The sequence below is a fragment of the Brassica oleracea genome, chromosome C6 (assembly GCF_000695525.1).
Source record: "Brassica oleracea var. oleracea cultivar TO1000 chromosome C6, BOL, whole genome shotgun sequence".
Lineage (NCBI taxonomy): Eukaryota > Viridiplantae > Streptophyta > Magnoliopsida > Brassicales > Brassicaceae > Brassica > Brassica oleracea.
In genome coordinates, this window is record NC_027753.1 from 29,534,308 (window position 1) to 29,546,636 (window position 12,329).

General features: G+C 29.1%; 2 protein-coding genes across 2 annotated transcripts; both read right to left on the reverse strand.

The window, feature by feature from the left end:
• Positions 1-7,727: 7,727 nt before the first annotated feature.
• Positions 7,728-8,473, reverse strand: LOC106299679 (thioredoxin H8-like). The gene is made up of 3 exons (XM_013735732.1): positions 8,312-8,473; positions 8,012-8,134; positions 7,728-7,894 (listed from the first exon to the last, which is right to left on the reverse strand). The coding sequence occupies exons 1-3, from the start codon at positions 8,471-8,473 to the stop codon at positions 7,757-7,759; spliced, it is 423 nt and encodes a 140-aa protein (XP_013591186.1). The 3' UTR covers positions 7,728-7,756.
• Positions 8,474-10,870: 2,397 nt separating this feature from the next.
• On the reverse strand, positions 10,871-11,836 carry LOC106299601 (thioredoxin H8-like). Its single transcript, XM_013735664.1, has 3 exons — positions 11,589-11,836; positions 11,249-11,371; positions 10,871-11,139 (listed from the first exon to the last, which is right to left on the reverse strand). Exons 1-3 carry the CDS (start codon positions 11,772-11,774, stop codon positions 11,002-11,004), a joined length of 447 nt encoding a protein of 148 aa, XP_013591118.1. The 5' UTR covers positions 11,775-11,836; the 3' UTR covers positions 10,871-11,001.
• Positions 11,837-12,329: the final 493 nt, after the last annotated feature.

Below are 12,329 nucleotides of genomic sequence, written 5' to 3' on the forward strand. Positions count from 1 at the left end.
AATATATATATATATATATATATATATATTATATAAATTTCTATATTTAGTAAAATATTTTAATATTATTAAAACTATTTTTTGTAATTATTAAACTATTTTTTATTTATTAAAACTATTTTTTGTTTATTAGAACTATTTTTATATATTTATTAAATATTTTTAATATCTATAAATCTTTTTTTGTGATTAAATTATTTGGGATTTTTTTTTTAAAAAAAAATTAATTTATATATTTCTGTATTTATTAAATATATATTTTTTTTAATTTACAGGTCTCATGATGATCAGACCCGGCCTCGACAGCGTCGTGGTCGTGGTGGTACGGGGAGCCAGTCTCGGGATTCCAGCCATTTTCATGACTCCCCTTTGCCAGCAAATGATTGAGATGATGAAGAGGATGTACCCGAACGAGGTGTTCTCGGACGTGCCAGACCCGTAGTTTTTTTTTTTTTCCAAAAACTCGCAATGAATATATTGGAATTATATAATATGTTGGAAAAAGTTTGATGACGGATCTTGCAGACCTCGTGGCGATTAGTCATTGGACATAGAAAATTTTTGAGATCACACCACGGTTATTAAAAAAAAAAAAAAAAACTAAGGCAGTAAAATATGTCGAGAAAGTTAACTGACGTGCAAAAAAAACTGAGAAGATTCCACAACAGCTCAAGGGTTAGCGAATTATTTTGTGCATAAAACATTTATTTTGTTCTCAAGTGCGACTTACTTTTATGTTCTCGTACAGGGAAAAGGGACGCGTCAGAAGTATTTGACTCTTTTTACTGCAAATTGTTAAATAAGAATTCCAAATCTCCAGATTATGATTCCGTTCTTAGCCTAAGATTTTGATTATTTTGGTTTAAAGCATACACGTAAATTTGTTGAATGGCTATTAAAACGGAAATCAATTTAGGTTAACTGAATGTTGGAATATTCATGGCACGGAGGCAGACACAACATATTAATATCACTATAATAGATTCTCGGCTCAATTTTGAAAGTGTTTTGGATTCGTTTTTCTAGAACTCTAACAAACATGATAGAATTTTTTTTGCTTAATTTAAATTTATAATTTCTAAAACTATTATAGCATAAACTTATAAAATTTAAATTGCAGTTAATAATATCATAAATATACAAATATTACATAAAATGAGTTTTAAATGCATTTATTTTGTTTTTAATTAGTTAATCATTATATTCAAAATAACATGGATAATTAATCTCATTACAATAGAAAATAATATTAAAAAAATTAAGGAAAAAAAAAAGATAACTGAAAATGAATCATAACTAAAAACAATAATACATAAAATAATACTTTATAAATAATGAAATAATAAATATTAAAAACAGAAAACAAAAATATCTCTATACAATTTTAGAGGAGAAATTGGCAAAAATACTACATTCATAGTAATATTTTTCATGTTTACACTAATTACTTTTAACCTCACTTTTAATGAAAAGTAAAAGACATTTAAAACCCTAGAGTTAAGTAATCTAGACTTAGGGTTTAGAATTGATGGATGGAGAAAAGTTTTTGGAATATGAAATTTAGGATTCTAATAAATATATAAAGAAAGAGAAATTGCCAAAAATACAACATTCCTAGTACAACTTTTAATATTTACACTAACCATTTTTACCATCAATTTTAATGAAGAGTAAAAGACATTTATAACCCTAGGATTAACCAATCTTTACTTAGAGTTTGAAGTTGAGTGGTGAGGTAGAGCTTTTGGAATGTGAAATTTAGGATTTTAATAAATATATAAATAAATAGTTAAAAATATATATATTTCTTAAATAGTTTCAAAAATAATTTCGATTTTCAAAAAGAAAATTAGAAGAAAAAATGGGAATTTGTCACAAATACTACTTTCCTAATACTACATTTCATCTATACCTTAACCAACTTTACCACTAAAATTTTAATAGGTGAAGTACCATTGTACCCTTAACTAATCAAACATAAACCTATTGTCTTTCTCCCACGATTTAAAGAGTTCCCAAATTGAACGACGAGATTTGACGACTTCGGCGATTTCTCCGGCGAGATTCGACGAATCTGATGATTTTTCCTGCGAGATTCGACGACTCCAACAATTTCTCCGGCGACGCTGACGTCCGATGAGATTTGGCGAAGACTACAAACTCAAACGAACAGAACATGACGATCTCTCACCACGAACGCATAACAAAGATGAGAGGATAATAGTTGGTGATTTTCGTCTCTTTCTGTAGTTTCATCTTTGATTTTTCAAAATCGATCAGTTTTTGGGAAGGGAGACAAAGTTTTTCTCATGAAGTTTTCAAATCTAAAATTTATAAAACCTTATAAATTTATCGATGAAGAACATAGTGTTTATGAATGAAGACGGCTAACCACGACCATTAAGTTTTCTCGATTGTGTTTATTAATTCCATGGAAGCTCCACTTCCACTGTTTCAATCTCCTTCTTACTTTCTCGATTCAACTTAGTTTTCGAATCTATACCAAAATCCCGCAAAAACAATCACTCAAGCTTTTGGATTTCGTTTTTGATTTCTGCTTAGAGTAATCAAAAGAATTCTGAAAGACACTCTCTTGGATCACGAGGTGGTTCAAAGGTTGAATCTTACTATGGTCTAAAGACCCCTTCTTTATCCACTTGTAAGTCTAAATGAGACATATCCGCTTGTTTGGTAGTTGTTTCAGTGCGAGATGCTTTTATCTTTGGGTTGCTGATGAATGCTTAGTTTTGTATGTGTCTCTTGCTTCACTTTATCCATTGATGTTCCTTAATAAGAAGAAATGGGGAAAGTTTGTTAATTTGGTGAATATCTTGTAGTTTCATGGTTAACTGCGACTAGATCTGTGTATATTTACTCTTACAGTTGCATTTAACATGATCTTAGGACCTTTGGTGATATGCCAAAGAGCATATTTTTATATATTCTAAAACAGTGTGTGAATATGATGCTTTGGAACCGGAACCGTATATGAGTCGAAGAACACTAGAAATGCATTGAGGAAACACCATCGAAGCTATGTGGACAATCAAAATAAACCTTTGATAGTGTATACCATATAATTCATGACACTATTTTTTTTTTTTTGCTTCTTTTGTACGTGAATTATTCTTCTTGAGAGGTTTCATGAACCATAATATTTTTCTTGGTGATTGCAGTGTATATATCCTTTTAGATGCTCTTAAGAAGTCTATATTTGCACTCGTAAATGGTATTTCAAGCTGGTTGGTGCTCATATTGGCTTGCACTCAAGGCAGATAAAATATAAAGTGCTTACATGTTGATATTTTAAAATATAACAGTGATACTTGAATTATAGTTATTTTGTCTTATGGTTTTACAAAAGATTGTGTTTGAATGCATTAAAATTTTCACAGAGTTTTTCTCATCATCCAATGATGCAAAAGTATATGTTTTGCAAAGCATTTTTGTGTTGATTGTCTATTTGAGGGACTTTAGAAAAATTAACTTGTAGTAAGCCATTATAAATCAGTTTATAAACGTTTATAAATCATTTTTGAGTTCCTTATACTCATTCTGCCCAGCATTAAGTACACTGGATATTCACCCTATCAATATTCATAAACCCACCCTTATCAATCAGTAAACAAAAAATACTTAAACATTGACTTATAAACTCTTATATATTAGCGATTTTATTTTCTCGTATAAATGAATTTATGAGAATTTCTAAACTCTTATAGATATATTTAAAATCCCTTATAAATTTATTTATATACCCTTATACATTTATTTATAAACCCTTATGAATATATTTACAAACTCATAAATTTATTTATAAAGATTATAAACTCTTACAACCGATTTTATAAACTCTTATTAATATTTTACAAACCCTTATAAGACAATTATTACTACCTATTAATGATACATAATATCTTGTAAATGGTTTTATATAAATCATTATAAATAATTTTTTTTTTTATTTCTTATTAATGATTCATAAATAATTATAATGATTTACAAAGATTTATAGGAAATTATAAATACTTATAAATAGTTTTATAAAGATTTACTTATAAATTTTTGTAAGGATTTGTAAATTATTCTAAATGATTTATTACATCTTATAAATTGTGTTATGAAGATTATCAAACTCTTATAATTTTTTTATAATTCCATATAAATAGATTTATAAACTCTTATGAATGATTTATAAATTCTTATAAATGATTTTATAAACCGTTATAAATAGTTTTATAAATATTTTAAGTGTTTATTAAACTTTTGAGATAACTATAAAAATTTATAAATATTAATGGTTCATAAAAAGTTTTATAAACTATTATAAATGGTTTATATACAAAACTGTTTTATATAATTATATGATTGATTTTATTAACCATTATAAACAAACATGAATAGCTTTATTAATCATTGTAGATACTTTCTTCTTGCAAACACATTGATCCATCGAAGAATACATAAATAGATTGAAAGATGGATCCGACTAAATGGTGTATTTCTTGGCATATGTGATGAGCATTTTGGTTTTGTTGAATATTAAACACTCGAAGGAGGAATGGATTGAGGATGGAGAAATGGATAAAACAGGTGCAGCTTGCATTAGGGAAGCTAGCTCTTGATAACTACTTCTCTAGAATGCTCTGATGAGAAACAAATAAAAAATCTATTGGTGAGTGCAAAGAAGTGCTCACAGTAAAAAGAAAAATTTGAGCTTTGTTACCTTAGTGTTAAACTCTTCTAAGACAGTTCCAGAGACATATCATTTAGCTCTTTTAGAAAATCTCTAGGAACATGCTTAGTTTTTCGCTCTTCGATCCAATCTATCAACACAAATTTCGGTGATATCATTATATATAAACTATAGTTATCCAATCTTTCTCAATTTAATGCTATGAATTAGAGTTGTAAATCATTTCTTGTGTATTCATGTTTTTCCAGCAATGTCATACAACACAATAGTTATGCACACTTCTCTAAATCATGGAATCATCTTATATTATGTCCACCCTTTGGAAATAATGATAATACGAAACAACGTCTCTGACGTTGATCATTGTTTGTAGAAGAAGAGAATCTATAGCTTCAACTTATAGCCATTCTTCGTAATGTCGCAAATAAACTCCACCACTAATCAATTTTACAGTAGAGGAGGATCATCGTCATCGTCGCATCGGAATTTTTTTAAATTGACTGTAACTGAAACCCAAATTTATAAAGGGTTGTAATTTTTTAATGCAATGTTCACTATCAGAAACTCTTTTCTTTTATATGCATCTATTCAAAGATCAAGTCAAAATCAACCCTATGTGGTATTCGTAATAAAATCATAAAATTACTTGAAACCTAGATTTACGAAGGGTTATAAATTTTCAAAAAATCGATGTTCACTATCGAAACTATTTCTCTTAGATTCGACTATTAATAAGTAACTCTTTCTCTTAGATTGAAATAACAAAATCCGAGAAAATTACTTACAACTTGTGATTCTTGCTGAGGATTCGACATTTTGAGGTTTCGAGTCTGGATCTCGTATGCTTCGTGAGAGAGAATACACTTGATCGCATCGCCGTCACTCGATCGCGTCGCCGTCGCTCGATCGCGTCGCCGTCGCTCGATCGCGTCGCCGTCGCTCGATCGCGTCACCGTCGCTCGATCACGTCGCCGTTGCCGTCGCTTGATCGCGTCGCCGTCGCTCGATAGCGTCGCCGTCGCTCGATCGCGTCGCCGTCGCTCGATCTCGTCGCCGTCGCTCGATTAGAATTGTGAGAGGGTTATTTTCGTCTTTTGTCTATTGATGATTTAAGTATTTCTGAAAATGTCATCCTTCTGAATGCATATAAGAAAAGTGATACCAAAGAAAGTGTAAAAGTAAAATTTCTCCAAAAAAAATCTAAAAAAAAATTTATAAAAAATTATAATTCAAGACCATAAAATAATTTTATTATTTTATTATTTAAATATTTATTTATTATATATATAACAAATGTATAAGAGTCTTTTGCCACTTAATGAAAAAAATATTTTTGAAAAAGTATTTTTAGTGGTGGTAAACATGAATAATGGTACTAAGAAAGTGGTAAACATGATAATTCTCCATAATAATTTATTATATATATTTAGAGAACAAAGGTATAAGAGTCTTTTACTCAATAATGTATTTTTGAAAATGTCTATTTAATGGTGGTAAACATGAATAATGGTACCATAAAAATGGTAAACATGAAAATTTTCCGTTTTCAAGCTGGAAAGAGAGATATTGTTTACAAAATATACGTAATCGAAAAATAAAATATTAATTTATTAAACTCTATATTTTAATAAAGTAATTAAAAGATATTTTCTGAACTAATATCAAATTGGTTATATATACATAATTTTGGTCAAAAATTCAGCAAACAGTAAATAAAACTAAAATTGATAATAATTTGAATATAGTAACCTTATTTTACGAAATTGATTATAAAAATTCTATAAAAACTAATTGAAAATCCAAATTTAACGCTAAAACTTATATATATATATATATATATATATATATATATATATATATAAAATCTTATTCAAGTCATAACATAGTTGATATTTATTGTTTACATAATGTATCGTGTACACAACCACATTTGAATAGTATATCGATAAACACTTTATGACTGAATTCACAAAAATAGAAATCTATGACATTGGAGATGCATAAAATTCTATAATCTAATCAAATAGAAGTTTTTTTAACTAAGTTAACAAAATAAAAAAATTTAAACTGAAAATGCAAGAATAACTAATATTTGGGTTAAAGTTTATTTTGTATACGACTCTTCAAGTTTAGCCTTTTTTATATGTGAACATTGGCCATCAAGGAATGATGTTGTTATTATAAGATTTGTTTATCAATCATTAAAAACTTTAAAAATGCTCAAGCATAATTGCGCAAGGTCTTCACGAACTCTTCTATTATTTCATTTTCCTTTTGAAAAACAAAATTGCGCCTGATCCACTAGTGTGTTTTTGCTAACTAACTTGTTTACCCAATCATTATCAAAGCAAAAAAAAATTCCATTTCCGATGAATCGTCAGAGGAACGTCCCCATTCTGCATGTAGAAGATGATTATTAGTCAAATATGATGTTGCAATTCCGATAATACAAAATGGCGTCACAGAGACCGAACGAATTAAGTATAGGAGTGGATGAAAATAACATCACAATTTTTTCATCATTATTGAAGACTAAAGCTGATAGAAACAATATCCTGCAGTGTCGTCAAAGACTCAAAAGGCGATAATAATCCTTAAACAAACATTGTCGAAAAATACTAAACTAGAAAATATATAACATGAAGTACTTTGGGAAAATCGACAAAACAATCACAACTTTCAAGTTTATGCTAAAAAAATCTTCAACTCACAAACACAAGCCATTTTAAAATTTAACTTTCAGTCCGACACAAATAAATCTCATATTTTAGTTAATCAAGTCATTTCAGTTCCATCAAAAAGTCAACTGTTTAATTCCATTAGTATATAATTTTTTAATACTGATATATTTATTATTCTGTAATACAAATTAGTCATAAAATTTTTACACGAGGCGGGTACATGCAAATCCAATTTCCAATTCCTTTACATCACACAAATTAGGTTTTATTTTGCTGAATCTTGGTTTAAAAATTTAGTTATACATAGCACTAGACTATTCTTGGCATAAGGTAATCATGAGGAGCTTTGTTTGGCATTCAAGTAAAAGCTTCATATATTTCAAAAGGAATATGCGTATTTGTGGAGCTTTTGCTCTATCTCATCAAGCTTCAGACCAACAACTCTGTCTACTTCTTGTCCTCTCTTCATGAATATAACCGCAGGAAAAGTATAAAGGTTGTACTCCTTCCACACACTCTGTATGTCAATCAAACGTTATTTATAACTCAAAGCAAAATATTTTTGTTGAAATATTTTTGTTATATTCTTTAGACTTTGAGAAAGAGATAAGCAAAGACAGTTGATAAGTATTACCATTATCACATCAACATCAATTTTCACAAACTCAACATCGGTGTACTTAGCCGCTAAATCTTCAAGCTTCGGCTCAAGGAATTTACATGGTCCACACCATTTGGCCGTGAACTCGATCACCAGCTGTATGAACATGCGAATTGGATATGCATTATGATATGCTCAAACTAAACCCAATAAAATGATCAGTTGCACTGGTTCAACAGGTAGAAGTGTCTTGAATCTTATCAAGATCCTCAGTCACAAGAAAAAGTGGCTATAATTTAGATTAATTAGAAAGCGCATTAAGTAATATGTTACCAGCTTGTTTGTGTCTTTGAGAGCATTTAACTGAAATTTCCACTGATTCTCTTTTTTCATTTCCACGATAAAGGGACTGACTTTGTAAGGTGTCTGTGACTTCCTGGCACGGAGGTCGCTCAGCGAAAGTCTATCTTTTGGCGAAGAAGTATTAGCACCCATTGTCTTGCTCTATCTCTTACAGAAAGTAGCAAATAATTTGTAAGTGGAATTGCTCTCCTACTTTGAGTTGATGTGAGAAAGAGTTGGCTTTTATAACCTCAGATATTCTTGTTGTGGGCCCTAGTGGTCGTAAGAGATCACCAAATTTCACAGTACAATTTTGTTGGCTCTTAAGTTGTTATAGGTCGCCCAAAAATATTCCATGAAGTAAGCAAACAGTTTTTTATTTATTTATAATTAACTCCCAATTTAAGATCAAATTGCCTGAAATGAGTTCTTGAAGACCCCAAATTGGTAACTAAATTCTAAAGATGCTTGCCAATTTTGCTAATCCATTTAAAGTGTTGTTTATATTAATCACCTGTACTAAAAATACATTGAATAAATTGCAATTATATGATATGTTGAAAAGTGTTTGGAGACCAAAATAAATTAGGAATATATTTGGTTTTATAAATATAGGAAAATAAAATGTGTCTAATATTTTCTTTTTGAACTTAGGAAATATGTCTATCTAATATCTATACTGAGAAACTTCACTGCCTTTAAAGAGAAAAAAAAACATGTGAAATTTTCACAGTTTTTTTCCTCGTAGTAAGAGATGCGTCAGAAGTATTTGACCACTTTTACTCCAAATTGTGAAAGGAGAATTCCAAATCTCCAGAATATATGATTCCCCTCTTAGCCTATATTTTGATTTAGTTTATTTTGGTTAAAGCTCCTTTGGATTTCTTATTTAATATTAAATGGTGTAAAGCATACAAGGTTTTTAAAAAAAAGGTTAAATGAATGATGGCACGGAGGCAGGCACTATATAACCATAATAGATTCGACGCTCAATTTAAACATGTTTTGGATTTGTTATCCTAGAGTGCTAACAAACATGATAGATTCTTTGCTTGATTTGAACATATTTTGAATTTCATATTCTTAAACTCTAACGGAATCGGTATTAGAGCATTCCCAACAGAGGTTCTGAACAAATAATTTTCCTTAGGTTTCGAATTATATTTTTTCAAATTTGAAATTTTATAAAACAATTTTGATTTTTTTTCATGTTTTTTTCAAATTTTGTTTTTCAAATTTTTTTTAAAAAAAATCGAAAGTTATGTTTGAAACTATTTTTTAAAGTATTTATTTATATATTTATTAGAATCATAAATTTCACATTCTAAAAACCCTACCATATCCATAAGTCTAGACTAGTTAACCCTATAATTATAAATATCTTTTACTTTTTATTAAAAACAAGGGTAAAAGTATTTAATGTAAACATGAAAAGTAGTACTATGAATGTGGTATTTGTATCAATTTCCCTTCTATACTAGGTGTTTTTTTTCTGTGCTCATGTATGCATGGGTATAAATTTTATAAAAATATTAACCAAAAAATACTTTATGGTTTATAACCTTGAAATCATTTTTAATTTATATATATGAAAATTAATAAAATATTATGTTAATTATCATTTATTCTAATTATATATGTGATTCATGTATAATAGTTTGGATCAGTTAATTTTTTCATTTTTTGGTATATAGAACTGCATATATTTTAAACTGAACCAAAATAACTTAGCTCTAATTAATTAAAAACTAAAATCATTATTAGATTTCATTTAGTTTGATTCGTCCTTTTGAACTTGTAAATATATATATTTTTTAAAGTTTTGTATAAGTTGATACATGTTCTTTGAAAAAAATAGGAAACAAAAATTGTTAATGGATTCAGGATTACATTAGGAAAATAGATAAAAATATTTTGTACATTAACTACTAAAATCCATGTTTTTTTTTGTCATCAACTTAAACATGCTCGATTATAATTCTATAGACTAAACGGGGAACACATAATACAAAGGCACATAGTCTTAAATTTCATATTATTTTAAATAGTTTATAGTTTATCTTATTTAGTATTGTAATTTCACGTAAAATAATTTGATCAGTTCAGTTAGTACTTTTTAATAGTGAATTGCAGTAATATCTCTAAGTTGATTATTATAATCTATACTTTTTATCATCAACTTAAACATACTTGATTATAATTACTCTACAAACTAAACCACATAATACAAGGCCAAATATTATTTTAAATAATTTTATATTTTATCCTATTTAGTATTGTAATTTCAAGTAAAATAATTTGATGGACTCAGTTATTACTTTTTAATATATTGGATTGCAACAATATCTCTAAATTGAACAATAATTATTTTTGAGTTATAATTAGTTTAAAATATGATTAATTTTGTTAATTTTATTTAGTTTAGTTTTGATTCAATATGATAAACTAATAGTATATCTGTATCATCTTCTTAGATGTCATAGATAGAATCAGTATAGATTTCTCTACAAATCTCACCATTTGTGTATATGTTGAAGATTGACTCACTATATAGACGACGTGACATTATTATTGAATATTAATAAAAAGGAATATCTTCTTTCAATTCTTGCTACACATAGATCTTGAGAAATCTATCTCAACGGAATAATAAGACATTGATTCTTAAAGCTTCATATTTTTCAAAAGGAGTATGCGTATTTGTGGAGCTTTCCCTCTATCTCATCAAGCTTCAGACCAACAACTCTGTCTACTTCTTGACCTCTCTTCATGAATACAACCGTAGGCAAAGCATGAAGGTTGTACTCCTTCCACACGCTCTGCATTTCAATCGAACTTTATTTTATAATTCGAAGAAAATAATTTTTCCGTTATATAATTAAAACTTTGAGAAAGAGATGAAAGAAAAAGGGATTGATCAAGTAAAACCTTTAGCACATCGACATCAATCTTCACGAACTCAACATCAGTGTACTTGGCCGCTAATTCTTCAAGCTTCGCCTCAAGTGATTTACATGGTCCACACCATTTGGCCGTGAACTCGATCACCAGCTATATATGTGAACATGAAATTGGATATGCGTTACAGTGTACTCAAAACTAAACCAAATAAAATGGTAAGTTGTACTGGCTCAAGAGGTAGAACTGTCTTGAATCTTATCAAGAGAGCCTCAGTTCGAACTCCAACATTGCATTGTAGCACAAGAAGTCTCAAGAAAAAGTGGCTACAATTTAGATTTATCAGAAAGCGCATTAAGTAATCTGTTACCAGCTTGTCTGTGTCTTTGAGAGCATTGAACCGAGATTTCCACTGGTTCTTTTTCTTCATTTCCACAATTAAGGGACTAACTTTGTAAGGAGAAATCTCGTACTCGACGCCAGGTGTATGTGGCCTCCTGAAACGGAGGTCGTTCAGCGAAAATCTCTGGGTTGGTGAAGAAGTACTAGCACCCATTGTCTCACTCTATCTCTATTCAGAAAGATACAAATAAGTTTAAGTGGAATTGCTCTCTTACTTTGAGCCTAAGATGAGAGAAAGAGTTGGCTTTTATAACCTCAGATATTCGTATTGTGAGCCTTGTCACTTGTGGCCGTAAAAGGTCACCAGATTTCACATTACAGTTTTTCGTACTCTTGTTTACCATTCCATGAAGTAAGAAAACAGCTTTTCTTTTGCAAATCTACTTTCATATATAATTAACTCCCACTTTAAGATTTTTTTTAACAAACTCCACTTTAAGATCAAGTTGTCTGAAATGACTTCAGTTCTTGTATACCCCAATTTTGTAACTAGAATTCTAAAGACGCTTGCTAATTTTGCTAATCCATTTATATTGTTGTTTACTCTAATATTAATCGCATGTAATAAAAATACATTAAAAAATTTGGAATTTTATGAGGGGTTTTTGCCAAAACTAACCCACAACTTGATTTTAACCCCAAACTTATACCCAAACTTGAATCAAATGCAAAACTAACCTAAAAGCCTAGTGAAATTACAGCTCAACCC